At 46.0% G+C, this 27,446-nt stretch overlaps 1 protein-coding gene across 2 annotated transcripts in view; it reads left to right on the top strand.

The window, feature by feature from the left end:
- The window catches only part of gan (gigaxonin), a 121,933-nt gene that overhangs the window by 59,504 nt on the left and 34,983 nt on the right, over positions 1-27,446 (top strand). For both annotated transcript variants that reach the window (XM_072517930.1, XM_072517929.1), the window contains exon 9: positions 4,669-4,803. In XM_072517930.1, the coding sequence (XP_072374031.1) occupies positions 4,669-4,803 (135 nt within the window). The remainder of the gene's footprint in view (positions 1-4,668; positions 4,804-27,446) is intronic.

The following is a 27,446-nucleotide window of genomic DNA, read 5'->3' as shown; positions in this document are numbered from 1 at the left end:
TGGAGGGTGGAGCCTGGTCCCCTAGAAGCCATATTCGGGGTGTTGGACCGGCTGGGGCTGCAGGTGGTGTGGGGGCAGATGTTCTAGCCTTTCCCTCGCTGATTGCTCATAGGCGGGGCTTGTTGGGGTGGAGTCAGTTTCTTCACCCTGTGCCTCGGCATGGCGGGGAGACCTGCAGGAGTTATGACCCTGGAGAAGTTTATGCTGAGGAGGGAAAGTGATGGTTCTACAATTGTTGGGGTTTGTTCATCATGGCTTTTCGGGAGTTGGTTACTGTTGACTGTTGAGGGGGTGCCGGGAGGGGTTTTGATTGGTGTTCGTTTGTAGTGTAAAATTCTTGAAAGTTTGTCGAATATAAATACTTTAAAAACAAATGTGCGAACATGCATTTACTCCCCGAACAATCCATGAAATCAGCCAAGGCAATCCCTCCCCCCATCCCTGGTCAGCCATATCTCCACTTAACCAGCTCCCCCAGGTTCATGCCTTGGGTCTCTCCAAGATGTCCACCACCATCGCCCATTAGACTACTGCACCACACCAACTCGGTCCGTGTCAGCAATCCACCCACCACACCATCCCTAAAAGATAGAGAAAAAGAAAACCACCGCCCGCCCCCCCCCCCCCCCTCCAGACAACAGATCCATCCCCCACTTCAGTTCAGTTAACTAGCCTATCCGCTAACATGGTAGTCCCCAGTTGAGGCAACTACATTCCCCCAAACCCCCCAATCCCTCTCACCCCTCCCCCCAAAGAATCCTCCGGCGTGTCCATTTAGAACTCCTGGCTCTGGTATGTGACCGACAACCGGGCTGGGTACAGCACCCCAAACACTCCTTCCTTGAACTGGACTGCTTTGACCCTCTTGAACCCAGCCCAGAGCTTAGCCAGTTCCACACCCAGATCTTGGTAGACCCGAATCACATTCCTTTCCCAGGTGTTCTTCCTCGTCTCCTTTGCAGCATCTCCTTGTCCAGATATATGTGCAAATGTGCCACCATCGCCCACTGCTGCTCCCCCGCCTTCGACCTACTCTTCAGCGACCTGTGCACTCGATCCACCTCTGGGTGGTTCGTCGAAGAACCCCCCTCCCCTATCAGCTTCCCAAGCATGCTCGCTACATACTCGTGGCTTGCGTTCCTTCAATGCCTTTGGGTAACCCCACAATCCGGAGCATCTGCCTCGTTGAATGATTCTCTAAATCATCCACTTTGTCCCTCAGCTTCCTTTGGCTCTCCGTCACCAACGCTCTACCTCCAACGAGACCAGCCGGTCCTCATGGTCCGCAACCAATTCTTCCACATTTTGGAGCAAAACACTGTGTTTCCAACTTCTGTTCCAGTCTCTCAATGACTGCCCGAATCGGCTCAGCCACCTTATCCAGGTCATCTGAGGCCTCCTGCCTTTGCTGCCGGAACTTGGCCGTCAAAAACTCCACCAACTGTTCTGCGGACCACTGAGCGGACAATGATGCCACAGAGCTCTCCGACATCTTTCCTTCTGTCTCACTTCGCGAAAGCTCCTGGTCTGACTGTTGTCCCTTTCCAGTTACACTCCTTGTTTACTAGAACTGAGACATGCCCACCCGAAGGAGAATCTTTAACCAGCAAACACCCCCTTGAACGGGTAACGAGGACCAAACCATTCTGCCTCGAGCAGCAGCCACAGCACCACCGGAAGTCCGTACGACATAGTTCTATTCAATGTAATTTTAAAAAAATATTTAAGAGTAAAAATTGTGTTTTAAAATATTTGAAATGCCCAAAATAATATTCTCTTTTAGCATCATAAGCAAATTGAGCATGTTAAAGTAATTGCATCCTCTATTTTTGTTGTGGCCTGTAAAGACTTTAGTCTCAATCATGCTGAAGTTGTTTTATTGAAATAACATGATTGTCAATTCCACATGAATCAGGAAGTAATTTGCAGCAAAATTTGTTTTTAAGTCTATGTTGAGGGTTGTTAAAGTTCCATGGGTATGTTTTCTCTCTGCCTTGCACAGTGACTCCAGCTGTAACATTGACTGCATACTTTGAGTGAAGTATTAAATTACATGGAGCAAGACCAGGACATTTAACCCATCAGTTTAAACACATTTTGATTTTATCACTGAATTAAGTGCCTGAATTTAGTCCTGACACTGCAAACAGTCTGGTCCTTTTAGTTAATTTTAATTATTTTATTTTTGAATAATTCAAATATATCTTAAAGAGCCAATTGCCCATTTTAATCAAATTGTATTATTAGATCATTCAAATTATTTTAAAACAAAAACTTTCAATTATCACAAATGAATAATTTCTGCACTTCATACGTCTAGCACAAGTTTCTACCCACAGGTCGCAATTTTATGTAAAATATTCCAGAGGCTGTGAAAATGGTGGCTTCGGAGTAGACCTGAGAGATGATGATTATTTGCATTACTCTAATGCTGCTATCCTGCAGAAAGATGTTTGAACTTCACTTCCGAGCTCCCCACCATCTGATTGAAGGAGGTACCCCATAGATGCACTGGGAAATCCCTCTTGGAACTTGACTGCTAAGTGTTTGCACAGCAATTGCCCAGATGTGCAGAATTCCTCCGGGACATTGCCCTGCACTGTGAACCATCTGAAAATTCAATTTTTAAATTGAAAACTGAATGGTTCCGCCAGGGTTACATCAGCAAAAGTTAGAATTAAAACCTCTTACTTCTCAGTAACTATTGTAAAGACCCAGACAGACACCAAGTCAGTTGCAACCACAAACGTTGCTTTAGACCAATGAAATATGCATTTTCTTTTTTTTATATATAAATTTAGAGTACCCAATTAATTTTTTTTTTCCTATTAAGGGACAATTTAGCGTGGCCAATCCACCTAACCTGCACATCTTTGGGTTGTGGGGGTGAAACCCACGCAGACATGGGAAGAATGTGCAAACTCCATACGGACAGTGACCCAGGGCCGGGATTCAAACCCGGGTCCTCAGCGCTGCAGTCCCAGTGCTAACCACTGTGCCACGTGCTGCCCCAAAATGTGCATTTTCTAATATTTAATTTGCGATTTATTTATTTTTTCTTCATTGGGAAGCAAAGAAAGGTGAATGTAAGGAAATTTAAAATTATTTTTTGAGGATAAGCAATGCATTTCAGACCTGTTTGTAGTCAATGTAGTGATCTTTTTGTTTGTTTACCACTAAAAAAAATATGTATGGTGTTGGAGAATCTTAACTATAAAATCTACACTCGATTGATGGGAAGGCAGTGCTCTAGGGTCCCAGGTTCAAATCCTGCCACTGCAGATGGTGAAATTTGAATTCAATAAATATCTGCAATTAAAAGTCTACTGATGACCATGAAACCATGGTTGTTAAAAAAACATCTGGTTCTCTAATGTCCTTTAGGTATTCTGCCATCCTGGTCTGGCCTACATGTGACTCCAGCAATGTGGTTGACTCTTAACTGCGCCTCAAGGGTAATTAAGATAGGCAGTAAATCTATAGAGGGTGAATGCTTCAACGTCATGCGCGAGGTTGGGGCTGATACAGTTGAAGGTGGTGTATAGGGCACACCTCGAGGGTGAGCCGACTTTTTGAGGGGATGGAGAATGTTAGGTGAACGCTGTTGGGGGTGGATGGTGTGTGCCGCAAATCACGTTTATATGTTTTGGTCCTGCCCAAAACTGGAGGGGTATTGGAGGGAGGTCTTTAGGGTAATCTCGAGGGTGGTGCATGTGAGACTCGAATCTGGCCTCCTAGCAGCCATATTCGGGGTGTCAAATCGACCGGGGTTAGGTGCGGAGGCAGGTGTCTTGGCCTTCCTCTCACTGATTGCCCGAAGGCGGATTCTGTTGGGGTGGAGGTCGGTTTCTCCGCCCTGTGCTTCAGTGTGGCAGGGGGACCTGCTGGAGTTGCTAACATTAGTGAAAGTAAAGTTTGAGTTAAGGGGATGGAAGGGTTCTACAACTCATGGGCCTTGTTCATCATACATTTTTTTTAAATAAATTTAGAGTACCCAATTTTTTTTTTTCCAATTAAGGGGCAATTTAGCATGCCAATCCACCTAACCTGCACATCATTGGGTTGTGAGGGTGAAACCCACAGAGACATGGGGAGAATGTGCAAACTCTACACGGACACTGACGCAGAGCCGAGGTTCAAACCCAGGTCCTGAGCGCTGTAATCCCAGTGCTAACCACTGCGCCACATGCCGCCCTTTCATTGTGCATTTTCATGTATTGGATGACATTGAACATCGGGGGGGGCGGGGTTGGAATGTATAAATTAATGATAATTTTTTTTCATTGGTGTTTTGCATTCAAAATGTTGGGAGCTGTTTAATGGTGGGTGGGACGAGGAGATTGTTGTCTTGGGGATTGTCATTGTATTTGTTCTCATTGTTAATTATTTGTTGTTGTAAATATGATGATAAATGTGAAAAAGGAGAATAAAAAAATATATATTTTTTTTAAAAGATAGACAAATTCTGGCACAGCCTACTACTCCAACATCCCATGAACAAATAAAATAAATACACTGGTTTTAACCAAAAATTGCAATTGTATGGTTCAAGAAGCCAGATTTATTTATATATATTTATAATATATGATCGATTGACATTTGTGTTTTAAGTGTTGCCTTGGTACGTTAAATTAAAATGGCTGCTTTTACTTTGACAACTTCTTGCAGGTTTGGTGCTGTAGCATGTGGTGTTGGCCTGGAGCTGTATGTTTTCGGTGGAGTTCGTAGCCGTGAAGGTCATGATGCAGAAAGCAACGAGATGGTCACCTGCAAATCAGAATTTTACCATGATCAATTCAAAAGGTAATGCAAAGTGAGGCGGCAGCCTTGGCTACAATGACCTTTGTCAGGCAAGATTAATGTTGGACAACAAATGATCTTTTTTAAAGCAGCCATGATTCTTAATGGACCTATTAGCTACTAAAATCAATGCAGACATTGATTTCCTTCTAGCATGTAAACTGAGTATTGGTAATCATTATGAATTTACTTAGAGTTGTTGCATTCAAATGAAGGTAACCAAGTCTTTTTTTTACAACAGGTGTAATGGCAAGTATAAATAACTGCTGCTGTCTGTTTGAATTACAAAGGCCAACAGGAGTGATTATAGGTTGTATTATCAGAGTTGCCACCCACTAAGTAGTTCATTCCTCTGTTTTCTGATAATTATACATTGGGTATGTAATCTCACCATGTGAGCTGTGGAATTTAAATTCGGGAATGAAATAAATTTGATAATAAAAGAGCTAGTAATAGTAATGGTAGCTATAAAACTACTACATTGTCAAAAAAATCTGATTAGGAAGGACATTTTGATTTGAATTGATTTATTGTCACATGTATTAGTATACAGTAAAAAGTATTGTTTCTTGCCTGCTGTACAAACAATGCATACCGTACATAAGGAAGGAAGGAGAGACTGCAGAATATAATGTTACAGTTATAGCAAGGTGTGGAGAAAAGATCAACTTAATACGAGGTAGGTCCATTCAAAAGTCTGATGGCAGTAGGGAAGAAACTGTTCTTGAGTCGGTTGGTACGTGACCTCAAACTTTGGTATCTTTTTCCTGACGGAAGAAGGTGGAAGAGAGTATGTCCGGGGTGTGTGGGGTCCTTAATTTTGCTGGCTGCCTTTCCGAGGCAGCGGGAATTGTAGACCAGGTTGATGGATGGGAGGCCTGTTTGCGTGATGGATTGGGTTACATTCACGACCTTTTGTAGTTTCCTGCAATCTTGGGCATAGCAGGCTCCATACCAAGCTGTGATACAACCAGAAAGAATGCTTTCTATGGTGCATCTGTAGAAGTTGGTGAGGGTCGTAGCTGATATACCAAATTTCCTTAGTCTTCTGAGAAAGTAGAGTCGTTGGTGAGCTTTCCTTTTGGTGAGCTTTCCTAACGATGGTGTCGGCATGGGGGGACCAGGACGGGCTGTTGGTGATCTGTACACCTAAAAACTTGAAGCTCTCGACCCTTTCTACTTCGTTCCCATTGATGTAGACAGGGGCATGTTCTACACTACGCTTCCCGAAGTTGATGACAATCTCCTTCGTTTTGTTGACATTGAGGGAGAGATTATTGTCGTCGCACCAGTTCACCAGATTCCCTATCTCATTCCTGCACTCTGTCTCGTCGTTGTTTGAAATCCGACCCACTATGGTGGTGTCATCAGCAAATTTGAAAATCAAGTTGGATGGGGAATTTGGCCACACAGTCATAGGTGTATAAGGAGTATAGTAGGGGGCTGAGGACACAGCCTTGTGGGGCACCGGTGTTGAGGATGATCGTGGAGGAGGTGTTGTTGCCTATTTTTACTGATTGTGGCCTGTGGGTTAGAAAGTTCAGGATCCAGTCGCAGAGGGAGGAGCAGAGGCCCAGGCTGCGGAGTTTGGAGATGAGTTTCGTAGGAATGATGGTGTTGAAGGCTGAGCTGTAGTCGATAAATAGGAGTCTGACATAGGTGTCTTTGTTATCTAGATGTTCCAGGGTAGAGTACAGGGCCATGGAGATGGTGTCTGCTGTGGACTTGTTGCAGCGGTAGGCGAACTGATAGTGGATCAAGGCAATCCGGGAGGCTGGAGTTGATTCGTGCCAAGACTAACCTTTTGAAGCACTTCATGATGTTGGATGTCAGAGCCACTGGACGATAGTCATTAAGGCACGCTGCTTGACTTTTTTTTGGTACAGAGATGATGGTCGTCTTCTTGGAGCAGATAGGGACCTCAGATTGTTGTAACGAGTGGTTGAAGATGTCTGCGAATTCCCCCGCCAGCTGATCCACGTAAGGCCGGAGTGCTCGTCTGGGTACCCCATCCAGGCCAGTGGCTTTCCATGGGTTGACCTTCGAGAAGGCTGCTCTGACGTTTGCAGTGGTGATCTCCGATACAAGTTCATCCGCGGCTTCTGGGGTGGAGGGCTCGCTCTCGCTGACCTCTTGCTCAAAGCGGGCATAGAATGCATTGAGCTCATGAGGGAGGGGTGCGTTGGAGTCGACGATTTTACATGCCTTCATCTTGTAGCACGTTATGTCTTGCAGACCTTGCCATAGACGGCGGAGATCCGTGTGGCTAGCCTGGGACTCGAGCTTGGTCCGGTACTGTCTTTTGGCATCTTTGATGGATTTCTTTAGATCATATCTGGTTTTCTTGTAGAGGTCAGGGCCGCCTGACTTGAACGTCTCAGACCTAGACTTCAGCATGATGTGGAGATGCCGGCGTTGGACTGGGGTGAGCGCAGTAAGAAGTCTTACAACACCAGGTTAAAGTCCAACAGGTTTGTTTCGATGTCACTAGCTTTCGGAGCGCTGCTCCTTCTTCACCTGAAGAAGGAGCAGCGCTCCGAAAGCTAGTGACATCGAAACAAACCTGTTGGACTTTAACCTGGTGTTGTAAGACTTCTTACTAGACCTCAGCAAGCAGTGAAGTCCCTGTTCATCCAGAGTTTCCGGTTGGGGAACACGTGGATTTGCTTCTTTGGCACACGTCTTCTACACACCTACTAATGAAGTCCGTTACTGTAGTGGCGTACCATTCAGCCTGGTTGCAGAGTTTTTAAATACTGACCGGTCCACTAACTCTAAGCAGACCCGTAGGAGATCATCCAGTTCCTCAGACCAACAATGCACAACTTTCTTTGACGGATTCTCCCGCTTCAGTTTTTGCTTATAAGCCGGGAGCAGGAGCACAGCCTTGTGGTCAGATTTGCCAAAGTGTGGGTGGGCGATAGAGCGGTAGGCATGTTTGATATTTGTGTATCAGTGGTCCAGGATGTTTGGGCCTCTGGTGGAACAGGTGATGTGCTGGTGGTTACTTGGTCGTACGCTCTTGAGCTTGGTCTGATTGAAGTTCCCAGCTACAATGAACAAGACCTCGGGATGTTTCGTTTCAAGGCTATTTGTGGTGGTGAATATTTCGTCCAGTGCGATTTTCACGTTCGCATGGAGTAGGATGTAAACTGCCATCATGATAATGGAGCTGAACTCCCGTGGAAGGTAGTAGGGGCGGCATTTCAGCGTCAGGTATTCTAGGTCTGGGAGCAGAAACTCGCCAATGTTGCTACATCTAGGCACCAGGAGGTGTTGATTAGGAGGCAGACCCCACCTCCCCTTTCCTTGCCTGAGGCCGCCGTACGGTCCATTCGGTGGATTGAGAAGCCCTCTGGTTGTAGGGCACAGTCTGGTGAAGCAGGAGTGAGCCATGTCTCCGTGAAACAGCACACAGCAGTCCCTTAGTTCTCTTTGAAAAGTGAGTCTGGCTTTAAGTTTGTCCAGCTTGTTTTCTAGAGTTTGGACATTAGCTAGGAGTAAGCTAGGCAGAGGGGCTTTGGGCCGCGTCGTTTATCTCTCGCCTGCACGTTTTCCACGCTTCCTGGAGTGACTGCCCCTTTTCGAGCCTGGGAGACGGTGAGAGTATGCAGTGTTAAGAGAATAGTTGTGGCCAATGAGGTTATTCACTCTGGTCGGTGTGTGGATGGAGGATTTGTTGCCTTGCTTGCAGTTCCTGCGTCGGTAGGTGGGTCTGCGCGGGTTGGAAGCGGTGGGGGGGGAGCGGGGCTGCAGCTGCAGCGATGCTGGTCTGGTCGGTGGAGAGCAGCAGAGTGCAAGTCCTGGCTTCTGTGGTGTTTTCCAGGTCTCTGGGAGCTTGTAGAGTGAAGGCCCTGGCTTCTAGGGTGTTTTCCTGGTCTCTGGCAGCCGCTGTAGGGGAATACCCAGGCCTGGGACTGCAGCTCCGGCAGCTGCTCACACGTGGTCGGATGGTCCGGGTCGATTTCAGGTCATCAGTTTCAGGTGTCTCCAGGGTCATAAAGATCGCGAAATCTGTAAGCAATTGAATTAGAACATTGTTAGAGAGTTTAGAAGAGTTAGGGCGGTGGTGTAGCTTTGTTGTTTAAGGATGGCATCCGGGCAAAAGTAAGGGATAATATTGGTGCTATGGAGGACAAGATTGAATCAATTTGGGTGGAAATCAGGAATAGTAATGCGAAAAGGTCACTGATAGGAGTAGTCTATAGGACACCAAATAGTAACAGGATGGTAGGGCAGGCAATAAGCAAAGAAATAACGGATGCATGTAGAAATGGTACAGCGGTTATCATGGGAGATTTTAATCTGCATATCGATTGGTTTAACCAAGTTGGTAAAGGCAGCCTTGAGGAGGAGTTTATAGAATGTGCCCGGGATAATTTCCTGGAACAGTATGTAATGGAACATACAAGGGAACAAGCGGTCCTAGATCTGGTCCTGTGTAATGAGGCAGGATTGATTAATGATCTCATAGTTCGGGATCCTCTTGGAAGGAGCGATCACTATGGTGGAATTTAAAATACAGTTGGAGGATGACAAGGTAAAATCAAACACTAGTGTTTTGTGCTTAAACAAAGGCGATTACAATGGGATGAGAGAAGAACTAGCTGAGGTAGACTGGGAGCAAAGGCTTCATGGTGAAGCAGTTGAGGAACAGCTGAGAACCTTCCGAGCGATCTTTCACAGTGTTCAGAAAAGGTTCATACCGACAAAAAAGAAAGACGGTAGAAAGGGGAAAAATCGACCGTGGATATCTAAGGAGGTGAGGGAGAGTATCAAATTGAAGGAAAAAACATACAAAGTGGCAAAAATTAGTGGGAGACTAGAGGACTGGGAAGTCTTTAGGGGAGAACAGAAAGCTACTAAAAAAGCCATAAAGAAGAGTAAGGTAGACTATGAAAGTAAACTGGCTCAGAACATAAAAGCAGATAGTAAAAGCTTCTACAAATATATAAGACAAAAAAGAGTGGCTAAGGTAAATATTGGTCCTTTGGAAGATAAGAAGGGAGATTTAATAATAGGAGACGGGGAAATGGCTGATGAGCTGAACAGCTTTTTTGGGTCAGTCTTCACAGTGGAGGACACAAATAACATGCCAGTGACTGATGGAAATAAAGATATGATAGGTGAGGACCTTGAGATGATTGTAATCACTAAGGAGGCAGTATTGGACAAGCTAATGGGGCTAAAGGTAGACCAGTCTCCTGGCCCTGATGGGATGCATCCCAGAGTGTTAAAAGAGATGGCTAGGGAAATTGTAAACGCACTAATAATTTATCAAAATTCACTAGACTCTGGGGTGGTCCCAGAGGATTGGAAAGTAGCAAACGTGACACCACTGTTTAAAAAAGGAGGTCGGCAGAAAGCGGGTAATTATAGGCCGGTAAGCTTAACTTCGGTTGTAGCGAAAATGCTGGAATCTATCATTAAGGAGGAAATAGCGGGGCACCTGGAGGGAAATTGTCCCATTGGGCAGACGCAGCATGGGTTCACAAAGGGTAGGTCGTGTCTGACTAATTTGGGAGAATTTTTTGAGGACGATACCAGTGCAGTAGATAACGGGGAGCCAATGGATATGGTATATCTGGATTTCCAGAAAGCTTTTGACAAGGTGCCACACAAAAGGTTGCTGCATAAACTAAAGATGCATGGCATTGAGGGTAAAGTGGTAGCATGGGTAGAGGATTGGTTAACTAACAGAAAGCAGAGAGTGGGGATAAATGGGTGTTTCTCTGGTTGGCAACCTGCAACTAGTGGGGTCCCTCAAGGATCAGTGTTGGGCCCGCAGTTGTTCACAATTTACACAGATGATTTGGAGTTGGGGACCAAGTGCAATGTGGCAAAGTTTGCAGACGACACTAAGATGAGTGGTAAAGGAAAAAGTGCAGAGGATACCGGAAGTCTGCAGAAGGATTTGGATAGGTTAGGTGAATGGGCTAGGGTCTGGCAAATGGAATTCAATGTTGCCAAGTGTGAGGCTATCCATTTTGGGAGGAATAACAGCAGAATGGATTATTATTTAAACGGTAAGATGTTAAAACATGCTGCTGTGCAGAGGGACCTGGGTGTGCTGGTGCACGAGTCGCAAAACGTTGGTGTGCAGGTGCAACAGGTGATTAAGAAGGCTAATCGAGTTTTGTCTTTCATTGCTAGAGGGATGGAGTTCAAGACTAGTGAGGTTATGCTGCAATTGTATAGGGTGTTGGTGAGGCCGCATCTGGAGTAGTGTGTTCAGTTTTGATCTCCTTACCTGAGAAAGGACATATTGGCACTGGAGGGAGTGCAGAGGAGATTCACTAGGTTGATCCCAGAGTTGAGGGGATTAGATTATGACGAGAGGTTGAGTAGACTGGGACTGTACTCATTGGAGTTTAGAAGGATGCGGGGGGATCTTATTGAGACATATAAAATTATGAAGGGAATAGATAGGATAGATGCGGGCAGGTTGTTTCCACTGGTCGGGGAAAGCAGAACTAGGGGGCAAAGCCTCAAAATAAGGGAGGTAGATTTAGGACTGAGTGTAGGAGGAACTTCTTCACCCAAAGGGTTGTGAATCTCTGGAATTCCTTGCCCAGTGAAGCAGTGGAGGCTCCTTCTTTAAACGTTTTTAAGAAAAAGATAGATGCCTTTCTAAAGAATAAAGGGATTCGGGGATATGGTGTACGGGCTGGAGAGTGGAGCTGAGTCCACAAAGATCAGCCATGATCTCATTAAATGGCGGAGCAGGCTCGAGGGGCCAGATGGCCTACTCTTGTTCCTAGTTCTTATGTTCTTACGTTAGAATGAAGTTTTAGAAGCATAGAACGAGAGTAAAAGATAGAATTAGAGGGTATGCTGGGCACAGCTTGCAAGAAGTCGCCTCGCTCCGGTGCCATCTTTTTCGAAAGACATCTGCCATCATTGCCCTGTCTGGCTTAAATGTGACTTCAGGCCCACTGCAATGTGGCTAATTGTTTTTTGTTAATATTTTATTCAAGATTTCATTTTATACAGTACAAAATAAACAAACCTGTGTAGACCAGATACAATTTACAAAAGCCCAACATTGGAAATAGCCCCCACCCCACCCACTTTGTTATTTTGAAATATTTTTATTGGAACATATAATTTACAAAAGGTGATTGTCATGTATTTACATATACATAGTTCTTCTACCCCTACCCCCCCCCCCCCCTTCCATTTTAAGTGTTCCTTTGGGGTCTTCTTCTATTTTGTTTTATTTGCTTCTGCTGGTATGGTATGGACTTTTCTGCTGGGGGGTGGGGGGTGAGGTGAGGTTTAATGTCCCTCCCTGTACCGGACAGTTCGACCTTGGCCAGCCCCCATTTTATCCTGTGCCCGTTCATCCCGACCGGAAGGCCTTGTTCTTGGCTTCCTGTTGTCTATTCCAGCTGTTAGCAACTCCCATCCCCACCCCCTCCCCCTCTCCCTGTCCTCTTCTCTCTCCCCCCCCCCCCCCCCCAACCGCCCCATTTCCTCCCTCTTCTGGTGTCTTGTTAGCCCAGTGTGCCCCCTCCCCTCTCTCTATTGGCTGTTGGCTTCAAACAGGTCCTGGAACAAGTTGGTGGATGTGGCTAACTCTTAACTGCCCTCTGAAATGTCCCAACAAGCAATTCAGTTGTTTCAAGCTACTGCAGAAAAATATAGGAAAGCTGAACAGACCACTTGACACTGGACGTGACAAAAGAACCCCCCCCCCCCCCCCCCACCTTAACTCTTCAAAGTCCTCTTCGCCAGCATCTGTTACTTGTGCCAAAATTAGGAGAGTTTTGTCCCATAGGCTAGGCCAGCAACAGTCTAACATAGTCATACTTTTTTAGCCGATGTTCCAGACACCATCTAGCACCATCCCTGACTATGTACTGCCCTGCCAACAGGACGGGTAGCAAATGCACAAATGTACTCCAGATGGGGAACTTCAATATCCATTACCAAGAGTAGGTTCATAGCATCACTACTGGCCAAGCTTAACATGTCCTGAAGGACCTAACTGGGCTTGCAGCAGGTTGTGAGATAACCAATCCAAGGAAAACATTCTACTTGACCTTGTGGTCATCAATTACCTGTCACATATGCATCTGTCCATGACGGTAGGAGTGACCACCACATAGCCCTTATGGCGATGAGGGCCCTCTTCATCATAGAATCATAGAATTTACAGTGCAGAAGGAGACCATTCGTCCCATCGAGTCTGCACCGGCTCTTGGAAAGAGCACCCTACCCAAGCCCACACCTCCACCACATCCCCATAACCCAGTAACCCCACCCAACACTAAGGGCAATTTTGGACACTTAGGGCAATTTATCATGGCCAATCCACCTAACCTGCACATCTTTGGACTGTGGGAGGAAACCGGAGCACCTGGAGAAACCCCACGCAGACATGGGGAGGGAGAACGTGCAGACTCCGCACAGACAGTGACCCAAGCAGGTAATCGAACCTGGGACCCTGGAGCTGTGAAACAATTGTGCTAACCATTGTGCTACCGTGCTGCCCACGCTGAGTATTCCCTTAATTCTGCTGTGTGGCATTACCACTAGCTAACTGGGATAGATTCAGAGCAAACTTAACATCTTAAAACTGGGTACCAATGAAACGTGGTAGGCTATCTGCAGTAACTGAATTGTATTCAACCACAATGTGTTAACATATGCCTCTACGGCTCTGTAAATTGCATTTCCCTTTACTCGGGTTCTTGCTAAGATAAAAAGTTGGTAGACAGTAGTTTTGGTGCAACAAATAAGAGGATTTATTAAATAATAACGCAAAACTTAACAACCGGGTGATAGTTTGAGTGACACACGGCTATTACTCTCTGGCGCAGCTTCGACACAGGTCGCTGATAATTCTAGTCAGGTCTGACTATTTGCTTTCATTTCTTCTCTATCTTTTTTTTTCTCCTGTCAATATGTACAAGTGAGTGTTGGAGCTTTTGGAGATCCCTTTTTATTTCCCTGTAGCTCTGGTGTCCAGGATTTCTCCTGCCATATAGCAAATGGGGAGACAGTGCTGTAGTGGTATTGTCACTGGACTAGTAATCCAGAGACCCAGGGTAATACTCTGAGGTCCTGAGTTCGAATTGCAACATGGCAGATGATGAAATTTGAATTCAATTAAAAAGATCTGGAATTAAAAGCCTAATGACGCCCATGAAACCATTGATGATTGTCGTAAAAACCTATCTGGTTCACTAATGTCCTTCAGGGAAGGAAATCTGTCGTCCTTACCTGGCCTGGCCTACATGCGACTCCAGATCCACACAGTGATGTGGTTGACTCTTAACTGCGACCCCACCACCACCACCACCACTGAAATAGCCTAAAAAGCCACTCAGTTCAAGGACAATTAGGGATGGGTATCAAATGCTGGCCCAGCCAGCGACATCCACATCCCAAGAACGAATAAATGATTTTTAAAATGGGGATGATGTTGTTGCAGTGGCAATATCACTGGATTAGTAATCCAGAGGACTCTGAAGAAGACAAAGAGCCATCCAGACTCGAAACGTTAGCTCCCTTTTCTCCACAGATGCTGTCAGATCTGCTGAGATTGTCCAATATTTTCTGTTTTTGTTTCAGATTCCAGCATCTGCAGTAATTTGCTTTAACTCTGAAGAAGTCATACGGATTCAAAACGTTAACTCTGTTTCTGTCTTCTCAGATGCTGCCCAGACCCTGCTACGTTTTCCAGCACTTTCTGTTTCTGTTTTTACTTTAGTAATCCAGAAGCCTAGGCTAATAATAATAATAATAATCTTTATTGTCACAAGTAGGCTTACATTAACACTGCAATGAAGTTACGGTGAAAAACCACTAGTCTCCACATTCCAGCGCCTGTTCGGGTACACGGAGGGAGAATTCAGAATGTCTTAAATTACCGAACAGCACGTTTTGGGACTTGTGGGAAGAAACCGGAGCACCCGGAGGAAACCCACGCAGACACGGTGAGAACGTGCAGACTCCGTTGACCCAAGCCGGGAATCGAACCTGGTACCCTGGCACTGTGAAGCAACAGTGCTAACCACTGCTACCATGCCGCCCATGCTCTTGAGGACAATAGTTCAAACTCCACCATGGCAGCTGGTGGAATTTTAAATTCAGTTCATTAATCTGGAATATAAAGTCATCTTTCCATCCATGTAAAAGCCAATCTTGTTCACCAGCAGAAGGATGTGGAGGCTTTGGAGAGGGTGCAGAGGAGGTTGTCTGGTCTGGAGGGTGTTAGCTATGTGGAGAGGCTGAATAGATTTGGACTGTTTTCATTAAAAAGACCGAGGTTGAGGGGTGACCTGATAGAGGTCTACAAGATTATGAGGGGTATGGATAGAGTGGATGGGCAGGCACTCTTCCCCAGGGTAGAGGGGTCAGTCACCAGGGAGCATAGGTTTAAGCTCCGTGGGGCAAAGTTTAGAGGAGACGTGCGAGGCAGATTTTTTACACGGAGGGTGTGAGTGCCTGGAACGCGTTCCATGGGGAGGTTGTGGAAGCAGATACGTTAACGGCGTTCAAAAGGTATCTTGACAAACACATGGATAGGCTGGGTATAGAGGAATATGGCATAAGGAAGTGCTGAGGGTTTTGGCAAAGGTTGGTGCAGGCTTGGAGGGCCGAAGGGCCTGTTCCTGTGCAGTTTTGTTCTTTGTAATGCCCTTAGGGAAGGAAGTCTGCCAACCTTACCAGTCTGGCCCACATGTGACACCAGACCAACAGCAATGTGGCTGCCCGTCTGAAAGCCATTCGGTTCAAGGGAAATTTGTTTTCGACAACAAATATCAACGATGCCCACATCTCATGAAAGAATAAAGAGAAAAAAGAATTGACTTGCACCATTTGTAACGACCAATGCACCATTCACAGTTACATCAATAGGCCATTGATAAAAAATCAGTAGCTCAAAAGCTACATCCTGAACGAGAATGAATGAAGTCCCTAAGGCAAGCAAACAACTTGGAGTCTAAATTGTTCTTTGGTAACACAATTACAAGTTTAGCAATACAATCAAAAATGTGCAAATAGCCTCGTCGTTTTGAATTGACCTATTCCTGTCTCTGTTAAACTGCACGTTCCACAGACAAAGTCAATCATTTTAAACCATTCTAATTTCCATTTAATCATTCTGAATTGATCTACCTTTTTACCCTTGTCTAGTTTCATACAATCCCCAATCATCATGGGACGTTCTTTATTTACACCTAACCTAATCAATGCAAGCAGTAATCTCCCATTAGGACACCATACAGTAGTTAACTCTTTGCTTACTAAATACCCAAACAAACAGTATCTAAAATTCATAGTACAAGGAAAAATATATGAAAGCCCACATTTCTTGCGATCGGGCAGAGACTCCCCGTTTGCGACCGAAACGGGGCCGGTGCCGTTTTTTGGATGCTCCGGCCCCTCCAAAACAGCATCATCAGTGAGTACGCCACATGCCGTTGGGACGACCTCAGGACGTCACCTGAAGGCCCTCTCCGATGCTCCTCCCCTAAGGAGCCGAGTTCCCGATGGCGCGGTTCACTTGTGCTCTGAGTTTTCGTCAACCTCGCGTAGAGGCTGTGGACTGTGAGCAACGCTGCCATGGTCGGGAGAGGGGTGGGGGGAGCAATTCGGTGTCCCACGCCTTGCAAATTAATGCTTGGCGTGGAATCTGAGGAAATCCCGCTTTGGAGCGACCTGGTAGCGATGTCCCGCCACTTACAGACCCCAACTCACTGCAAATCGGCCCTGATTTGCGCACTCACACACACACACACTCCGGCAGCCCCAAAATTGCCTGGGTGATGCCCTCCCCCAGACTCCTGTACAGCGGGATGATTCCCTCCCCCGCGACCCCTGTCGTAAGAAAAGGGACCCCTGTCTGGACTGCTCTCTAGCTTCCAGACAAGAGCAGTGGGAAGCATTATAGCTGTAATACTTGCCTTACATTTCCATGTGTCCATTCCCAGAAGGAGAGCCGCTGTGATCTGCATCTGGTTCTCAGAGATATACTATCTGCAAGCCATTCATACCTTTTGAGTAGTGGTCTACGATTGACAGGTCCGAAAAACTATCACTGATCCACTCATATCCTTTCACATTTCAGTGGCCTAAGTGGTGAAACCCCAATGTTTGTAAACATTGTCCATGGGATGGGGGGTCTCCCTATTACAGGGGGCCTGGGGGAGGGGGTCAAGTCACCCTCTTACTTGGGGGTGGGGGATGGGTTCTGATGGGCTCTACCATCGTGGCACTGGCGTGGTAGGCCTCGCGGTGCGCCAAGGTCCACCACGCCAAGGCCACAATTGTAGAGACCATAGGTGAACCGCGCCCACGTGATTCCCATCATCGGTGACCGGAGAATCACGGGAGGGCGGAGCACAGGATGCCAGGCCTGCAAAATAAATGCGAATGGATCATTGCGACCCATTTGCATTGATTTAGATGCTCCCACTGGTGTGCAGTGTGAAACCCATTCATGCTGCCAGTGGAGGGGTGGGGGGGGGGGGGATGTCAGATCATTGCATTTGGCCCCATGCCCGCCGCCAATCCTGATTTTGCCCCGACTCCCGATAACCCCGTCCCATCGAGGGGCACATTCCAGGCGTCCTGGGGCGGAGAATCCAGCCCACTGTTTCTCTCTAATTTCTTTTGTTCTGTTTGAACTATGACAATCTCTCTGGGGTCGTTGGGTTGGGGGGTATGATTTAAGGGGTTGACAATCTCCATGAGAGCCGGACTGATTTAAGGTGTTGGGGTCGGTTTTAATTTTTCCACTTTTACAGATCAGTAACCCATTACAGAAATCAGCAAATTTTCATTCTTGATGAGTCTAATCTCCAAAGGCTGTGGCACTGTTTGCAAAGCAAGCTGCCCAAAACTGGACTATGGCCTCACTGGCAATTTTGTACAGTACTGTTATAACTTCTTTGCATTTGTACTTTATGACTCGACTACTAAATCTAGACTTTGTCACCTTGTCCTCTTTTAAAGTTTTATATGTCTGAGTCTTGAATCTTCCTCTGCTTCGTTTTTTAATGTTTACCATTTATTGTATGTGTTTTCTCTTTGCCCTCCCAAACTGGATCACCTCGCATTTTTCCCCCTTTTTATTTAACTACCTCATCGTCTAACTTGTCCACCATTTCCTGAAGTTGCTTCCAGTGAGTGCTCTCCGTGTACTTCATCATGATCATGATCAGAATTTTATTTTATCTGCAAAGTTTAATATTGTGTCCTCTATGCCCAAGTCCATATCTTTTTAAAGTTAATAGTATGCAAAGAGCAGCATGGTCCCTGAGGGACACTGCTACTTTCACTGCTGAATTGAAAAATATTGCCCCAGATCTTCCGGCCTCCGGATTGTGGAGGCCGGATGTACAACTGGAAATGCACTTCTCGGCACCCTTCGAAAGTCCCGATGCAGTGACTCTGTGGTAATTTACCTGGAGGCTTGAGCTTCCAATGGTCAATTCCCCTGCTCCCTGGAACCCTCTGAAAATGTCTCCCGACTTGAGTTAGAGTTCGGACAGTTCTGACTTACTTACCTGAATAGTTACTCTGAAACTTTAGGTAGAAAAATCAGTCTAACTCCTGGGTAACCATATAACTGTCCCACCCACCCCCTCAACTCCCCACTCAGTTCAATCTGATATGTCCCCACCGCTAGAATTCTCCCCACATCTGATCTCGCCACCTGACCTAGCTGTTACCTTGCCCACTTGCACATTCACCCATACGCTCATTCACTCAGAAGCTCTGGGATATTTAAGATCTTACTTACCAGATTATGGCAGCTAGTGCCGTAAAAAAGGCCATAGCTTCTATGCAGATTCTCCTTACTGCTCCCTCTGAGTTTCCTGCGCTGAGTGAGATTTGCAAAAACCTGCATCAGAAGATTGGCCAGGAAAATCAGAGGGTGGTGAGTGGGCACCTTTTTATCTGGGGTCAGAAACCGGAGTGTCCGTCCCTGATCGGAAGATTTGGACCATTTTGTTGCTTACAATTCTGGTTTCTGTCCTTTCACCTACTTCTTATCTAGATTTCCACATTTCATTTTATACCTTGTGCTCAACTTTCTGTAAACGTCCTTTGCAGCATCTTATCAGCACCCTTAGAACGTACATCTACACAATATCCATACATTTACATTATTTCCTCAAAGAGTTCTGCTAAATTTGTCAGATACGCATGCACTGTTGCTTCACAACATCAGGGACCAGTGTTCGATTCCCGGCTTGGGTTAAGTCTGTGTGGAGCCTGCATGTTTTCCCCATGTCTGCGTGGGTTTCCTGGGTGCTTCGGTTTCCTCCCACAAGTCCCAAAAGACGTGTTCATTAGGTGAATTGGATATTCCGAATTCTCCCTCAGTGTACACGAACAGGCGCCGGAGTGTGGCGACAAGGGTTTTTACATAGTAACTTCATTGCAGTGTTAATGTGACACTAATAAAGATTATTATTATTAGTACTCATTTTCTTAGAATTTACAGTGCAGGAGGAGGCCATTCGGCCCATTGAGTCTGCACCGGCCCTTGGAAAGAGCACCCCATTTAAGCCCACACCTCCACCCCATTTGTAACCCCACCTACCTTTTTTTGAACACGAAGGGCAATTTATCATGGCCAATCCACCTAACCTGCACATGTTTGGGCAGTGGGAGGAAACCGGAGCACCCGGAGGAAACTCACGCACAGAATGGGAGAACGTGAAGACTCCGCACAGACTGTGAGCCATGCCGGGAATCGAACTTGGGACCCTGGAGCTGTGAAGCAACTGTGCTACTGAATCCATCCTTATTCAATCTAAGCCTTTTTAGATGTGACTCTTGGTCAAATATTAGCTCCGTTCCCTCTCCTCCGATGCTGTCAGACCTGCTGAGATTGTCCGGCATTTTCTGTTTTTATTTCAGATTCCAGCATCCGTAGTAATTTGCTTTTACCTTTCTATGCATGTATTATTATCTTGCATTATGGTTTAAAGCAGCTTACCCACAATGGATGCTCGGCTGACTGGTATATAGTTAGCTGGTTCATTACTTTCTGAACAGACGTTTTGCATTAACAGTCTTGTAAGAAGTCTTACAACATCAGGTTTGTTTCAAACACTAGCTTTCGGAGCACTGCTCCTTCCTCAGGTGAATGAAGAGGTATGTTCCAGAAACATGTATATATAAAGACAAAGTCAAAGATGCAAGACAATGCTTTGAATGCATCTTTGACTTTGACTTTGTCATATATATATATATATATATATATATATATATATATGTATGTTTCTGGAACATACCTCTTCATTCACCTGAGGAAGGAGCAGTGCTCCGAAAGCTAGTGATTGGAAACAAACCTGTTGGACTTTAACCTGGTGTTGTAAGACTTCTTATTGTGCTCACCCCAGTCCAACGCTGGCATCTCCACATCATTAGCAGTCCTGTCATAGAAGTCATAGAATCCTGACCGTGCAGAGGGAGGCCATTCGACCCATCGATTCTGCACCGACCCTCCAAAAGAGCACCCCACCTAGGGTCAGGCTCCCACCCTATCCCTGTAACCCAACCTAACCTTTTAGACACCAAGAGCGAATTAGCATGGCCAATCCACCTAACCTGCATATCTATGTACTGTGGGAGGAAACCGGAGAACCCGGAGGAAACTCACGCTGACACGGGGAGAAAGTGCAAACACCACACAGTCACCCGAGGCTAAAATTGAACCCGGGACCCTGGCACTGTGGCAGCTGTGCTAACCACCTTTGGTACAACTCCCATACCAATTTATTTTGAAAGATTGTGGTGAAGATTGTGTGACTTTCTTCACAAGCCTAGTATGGATGAAAAATAAATTTTGGATGGCGACCCTACCTTGGATTTTGGTTAGAATTCCAGAATTAAGCCATTCCAAGTCTGACTTAAAGGAAGAACACTTTAACTTGACAAGTGGAACCGGTGTGACCAACTGATTTTGCCATCAGGTGGCGTAGGTCAGCCACAGTCCTGAAACACCAACTCTTAACTGTGCCTATGTAGAGAAAACAAAAAGTTTCTTATGATGTGGTTACTGTGCACAGCCGCATGAAGCAATGTTTCTTCAATGGTGCCTCAGTGACTTGCTGATGTGGAAAACATTTATGTTCCAGACAGAACAGGGGTGAAAAAAGCAATGTACAACCGCAAGTTAGGCACTGATTTGTTACTTTTTCAGGCTGCCATGCCATCTCCAAATGGATTGGGAAAGTGTGTACAGTCCAGCAGGACGTAACTACTTTGTTGGCCGGTACGGGCAGACTAAAATTTCCATCTATCAGAAATCTTGGGCATCCTGACTGCATTACAACCAGCTCTGGAGCTTTATCTTTGCCTTGTTCACCTCAGCATGCCAATTGGTTGTTTAGAGTTGATGAGTACCAATACTGATTGAGCAGAGAAGGTTTAGCCTGGAGACCTCCAAAATGTTCACCATTTGGTAGCCAAATGTAATTTCTTCCTGAATTCATCTTGTAGTCATGATGTGCGATCATTATTCCTGCACGTAAACACTTCCAACTGATCCCAGCATAAAAATGATCTCAAATTCCTGGCTAGCATATAAGACTTCCACAGTTTTAAAAGAAATTGCACACTATTGACGGATGATGGCTATGAGTTACTTGAGTGCCATCCTTGTGGTTAATGATGTAATCTTCTGGGCTAGTTTACAGTTTTTAATTCCCGTTTGCACATTCATCCCGTGTCTGCGTGTGTCTCACCTCCATGACTCAAATGTGCAGATGAGTTGGATTGGCCAAGCTAAATTGCTCCCTAATTGGGAAAAAAAGGAATTGGGTACACTAAATTTATTTTTAAAAATAAAAGACTTGTATTTCACACCCTTACAACATTCCAAATTCACTGTTATGAATGTAAATATGGAGCCAATTTGTACACAAGGTCCAACAAATAGGATTGAGATCAATAAATTGTTGATATATTTTGGTTGCGAGATGAGTGCTGGCTACAGCAACAGACAAACCGGAGAGCTTGCTCTTATTTGGATAAAGCTTTAAGCGCTTTTATGCCCACTTGAGCGGGTAGACAAGGCCTTGGTTTAATCTCCCGTTCAAAGGAAGGATATTAGCTCTGATAATGAGGTGAGGAAGTGTTGCATTATCACCTCAGATTCTGTGATGAGCTCTGTAGCCTTTTTTCTCGGGTGAGAATGCCAACATGCAGCCAGTTCCACAGAGCATAAGTTTTTTTTTTAATAAACTTTTTATTGAGGTATTTTCGGTATAGTAACAACAACAAAATAAACACTCTACATGAAACCATAAACATAGTGCAAAAGCCATTTACCTCTCGTACAGGTCCCGCCCTTATTTACCCCCTACTCTAATCTACCCCCCCCCCCCCCCCCCGCATCTCCTAATAATTAATTTGCCGCAAAGAAGCCGACGAACGGTTGCCACCTCCAGGTGAACCCTAACAGTGACCCTCTCAAGGCAAACTTGATTTTCTCCAAACAGAAAGCTAGCCATGTCCGATAGCCAGGTCTCCGACTTCGGGGGCTCTGTGTTCAACAAAGAGCATAAATTGAACAGCCGAAAATACATGCTTATAGTATCCGTCTCCGGACTACCAGGGAAGCAAAGGCCAGAACGTCTGCCTCTTTCTCCTGGATTCCTGGGTCTTCTGACACCCCGAAAATCGCCACCTCTAAACACGGCGCCACCCTTGTCTTTAACACCGTGGACATGACGCCCGCAAACCCCTGCCAAAATCCCCCAAGCTTTGGACATGTCCAAAACATGTGGACATGGTTCGCCGGTCCTCCCTCACATTTTGCGCACCTGTCCTCAACCCCAAAGAATTTGCTCATCCGGGCCACTATCATGTGAGCCCGGTGAACAACCTTAAATTGTATCAGGCTGAGCCTGGCACATGTTGCGGAAGCGTTGACTCTACTCAACACGTCTACCCATAAACCATCCTCTATCTCACCTCCCAGCTCCTCCCACTTGCGCTTCAGCTCCTCGGTCTGCGTCCCCTCTGACCCCATAAGTTCCTTATAAATGTCCGAGATGCTCCCTGCTCCTACCCACCCTCTGGAAACTACCCTGCCCTGAATCCCCCTTAGTGGTAGGAGCGGGAAGGTTGACACCTGTTTACGTAGGAAGTCCCGCACCTGCAGATACCTGAATTCGTTTCCCCATGCCAACCCAAACTTCTCCTCCAGCGCCCTCAAACTTGGAAAGCTCCCCTCTATAAACATATCCCCCATCCTCTCAATCCCCGCTCTCCCCCATAACTGGACCCCCCCGTCCATACTCCCCAGGGCAAACCAGTGATTATCTACAGAGCATAAGTTGAACAGCCGAAAAGTAAGACCCGGGTGGTACAGTTGCACAGTGGTTACCACTGCTGCCTCACAGTGCCAGGGACTCTGGTTCCATTCATGCCTCCGTCTGTGTGGAGTTTGTGCGTTCTCGCAGTGTCTGCGTGGTTTCCGCCGAGTGCTCCGGTTTCCTCCCACCATCCAAAGATGTGCAGGTTAAGTGGATTGGCCATGCTAAATTGCCCGTTAATGTCCATGGGTGTGCAGATTAGGTTCTGGGTTACGAGGATAGGGTGGGGTGGGCAGGGGCGTGTAAATGGATAGAATGCTCTTTCGAAGGGTCAGTGCAGATTCGATGGGCTCCTTCTGCACTGTAGGGATTCTATGAAAGATCACAGAACGGGAGAGGTTAAAGCCGTTGGTGGATTTGGGATCAATGCTGAGGAAGTGCGAACTTATTACTGAGAAATTAAATTCATACAGAAAAATAAAGTGAAGACTGAAATGAGTTCCAGGCAAACCAACACACAGTTGTGGACAAAGTTATCATGGGATATGAGCAGAGGCATAATTATAGACGGAATAAGACACTTTATTTGCCGCAGGAGATCATCTAGTAATAATCTTCTGATCTCAAAACTGCTCATGTTTTAAATTGCAGCAACAGATGACCTAGATCTGTTGAACCATTATTTTTTTCTTCTAAATTGAGTAGGAGACATGGAGGGTGGGGTGATTTAATTAGGCAGGAGCATAAATTTCACTTTCATGACAGTGGGTTTAAATTTGGAGATTAGCTTGGTGGTGTGTTGGTCCGCCACCATCCCATGGTGATTTATTGCATAATGCATTTGCATGCCATGGATACTATTATTACAAATTCTTCACAGTAAGAAGTCGTACAACACCAGGTTAAAGTCCAACAGGTTTGTTTCAAACACTAGCTTTTGGAGCACTGCTCCTTCCTCGGGTGAATGAAGAGGTATGTTCCAGAAACACACATAGACAAAGTCAAAGATGCAAGACAATGTTTTGAATGCGAGCATTTGCAGGTAATTACGTCTTTACAGATCCAGAGATAGGGGTAATCCTAGGTTAAAGAGGTGTGAATTGTCTCAAGTCAGGACAGTTGGTAGGATTTCGCAAGCCCAGGCCAGATAGTGGGGGATGAATGTAATGCGACATGAATCCAAGGTCCCGGTTGACGCCGTACTCGTGTGCGGAACTTGGCTATAAGTTTCTGCTCGGCGATTGTGCGTTGTCGCGTGTCTGAAGGCCGCCTTGGAGAATGCTTACCAGGAGATCAGAGGCTGAATGCCCTTGACTGCTGTTCCCCGACTGGAAGGGAACATTCCTGCCTAGCGATTGTGGCGCGATGTCTGACAACGGATGAAGGGACATCGCGCGACAATCGCATTCAAAGCATTGTCTTGCATCTTTGACTTTGTCTATATATATATGTTTCTGGAACATACCTCTTCATTCACCTGAGGAAGGAGCAGTGCTCAAGGCTAGTGACTTGAAACAAGCCTGTTGGACTTTAACCTGGTGTTGTAAGACTTCTTACTGTGCTCACCCCAGCCCAACGCTGGCATCTCCACATCATAAAAATTGTTTGTAATTACACCTACCTCATGATTAAAGTCAACAGTGCACAAGAATCGTGTGACACCGGCGTCATATACGTTTAAAGGTGACATGTAACGGTCACTTTGTGCAGTTGTGTCCAAGGCCAGCAATGTTTCCTTGTTGAACTCTGCAGCACGAGGGAGGGAAGCAGGAGAATGACAGCTTGCCATTGTCAGGACCGACCAGGGTTAGTCAGTGATGAGGGGACGAAGGTTGGGGAGTATGGAGGAGTGAAGTGGGAAGGGCCTTGTGTACTGGGGGTGATAAGTCAATCAGGGTAAGAAAATGAAGGACCTAAAGGGTAGTCTCAATTCAGTCTGCATGTAAGTTGATCTCCAGAGTGTTGGCTGGCAGGGTCCTTTCGATTTGATTTATTATTGTCACATGTATTAGTATAGTGAAAAGTATTGTTTCTTGCATGCTATACAGACAATGCATAGGGAAGGAAGCAGAGACTGCAGATTGTAATGTTACAGTCATAGCTAGGGTGTAGAGAAAAGATCAACTTAATATGAGGTAGGTCCATTCAAAAGTCTTACGGCAGCAGGGAAGGAGCTGTTCTTGAGTCGGTTGGTACGGGACATCAAACTTTTGTATCTTTTTCCTGACTGAAGAAGGTGGAAGAGAGTATGTCCGGGGAGCGTGGGGTCCTTAATTATGCTAGCTGCTTTTCCGATGCAGTGGGAATTGTAGACCGTCAGTGGATGGGAGGCTGGTTTGCGTGATGGATTGGGCTGCATTCACTACCTTTTGTAGTTTCCTGCAGTCTTGGGCAGAACAGGCCCAAATCAAGCCGTGATACAAACAGAAAGAATGCTTTCTATGGTGCATCTGTAAAGGTTGGTGAGAGTCGTAGCTGACATGCCAAATTTCCTTAGTCTGAGAAAGTAGAGTCGTTGGTGGACTTTCTTAATTATAGTGTCGGCATGGGGGGACCAAGACAGATTGTTTGTGATCTGGACCTAAAAACTTGAAGCTCTCGGCCCTTTCTACTTTGTTCCCATTGATGTAGACAGGGGCATGTTCTCCACCAAGCTTCCTGAAGTCAATGACAATTTCCTTTGTTTTGTTGACATTGAGGGAGAGATTATTGTCGTTGCACCAGATTCTCTATCTCATTCCTGTACTCTGCCTTTCAGGGCTTGTGTGAGTTCACCTACAATATTTAAATTATCTCCACTGATTGTGATCTTGGATAATATCCTTTGCAATTTATAGAAGGGAGGGCCAGCTGAGCCTGCAAGTTCAGCCATGGGACAAGTACAATACTGGATTATCATGAACATTCAATAAAGACTGGATGCAAAAACACAGCATTGTTTCTTTCACAATAAAGAAATGGCCCGAATTCCCCTAAACATCAATACATGCCAACCAAAAGGGGTACCAGTACATTTCGCTCCCTGACTAAGCTACTCTCAACAAATAACAATGATGCGCACATGAATAAATGAAAGTAGGGGCTGGTTTAGCACAGTGGGCTAAATAGCTGGCTTGCAATACACAACAATGCCAGCAGCGCGGGTTCAATTCCCGTACCAGCCTCCCCGAACAGACGCCGGAATGTGGCGACTAGGGGCTTTTCACAGTAACTTCATTGAAGCCTACTTGTGACAATAAGCTATTATTATTAAATGAAAACAATGTGATATGAAATATTTACACGTGAAATTTCAATTTGAAAAATGCCGTTATGCTCTCACGAAGTCTTATGTTAATTGCAATGGAATTGGGCTGGAATGTTGTGGCTGTGATGAGGAGCATCCCTGTTGAGGTGGCTCTTGTAAAGCCTCGTGTACTTGCTGCATTGTCCGTTTACGATGGGTCACCATTGAAAGGCTTAGCCCGCTGCATGATCACCTGTGTCTCGCCGTTGGCATTTTCAATTTAAATTGAAATCTCGTTGGAACGAGCAAAAAGCAAGGGAGCAGAAGTGGTGCCCAATTCCTGTTCCACAGTTGGAAACAACATGCCACAGTTAAGACTCTTGGCCCATGTGCCAATGTACGAGCATGTTCTTGGTCTGCAGTAGTGGAAAGTAGGAACCACAAATAATCCCAGTGAATAAAGCTAGTGCCAGCTGGAGGAGAAACAAAAACCCTGAGGGGAGATTAACGGTGAAAGTAAATGAGAGTGAGCAGTGAGTTATGGATAGAAGATGAAGCAGAAACTGAAAATGTGAGAATTGGATCGAGAGGTTTATTTTCTATTGAATGGGTTGTAAGGTAGCTGGAATTTCTTGTTACTGGAGAGGCAGCCGGGACAATGAAAACAGCGCGGGAGGAGAGACAGCCGGGACAGTGAAAACAGCGCGGGAGGAGAGTCAGCCGGGACAGTGAAAACAGCGCGGGAGGAGAGACAGCCGGCACAGTGAAAACAGCGCGGGAGGAGAGACAGTCGGGACATTGAAAACAGCGCGAGAGGAGAGTGAGCTGGGACAGTGAAAACAGCGCGGGAGGAGAGACAGCCGGGACAGTGAAAACAGCGCGGGAGGAGAGACAGCCGGCACAGTGAAAACTGCGCGAGAGGAGAGACAGCCGGCACATTGAAAACAGCGCGAGAGGAGAGTGAGCCGGGACAGTGAAAACAGCGCGGGAGGAGAGACAGCCGGAACAGTGAAAACAGCGCGGGAGGAGAGACAGCCGGCACAGTGAAAACTGCGCAAGAGGAGAGACAGCCGGCACATTGAAAACAGCGCGAGAGGAGAGAGAGCCGGGACAGTGAAAACAGCGTG

Source organism: Scyliorhinus torazame, chromosome 10 (genome assembly GCF_047496885.1).
Source record: "Scyliorhinus torazame isolate Kashiwa2021f chromosome 10, sScyTor2.1, whole genome shotgun sequence".
NCBI classification, from domain to species: Eukaryota; Metazoa; Chordata; class Chondrichthyes; order Carcharhiniformes; family Scyliorhinidae; genus Scyliorhinus; species Scyliorhinus torazame.
This window is presented reverse-complemented; position numbering and strand designations above follow the sequence as displayed.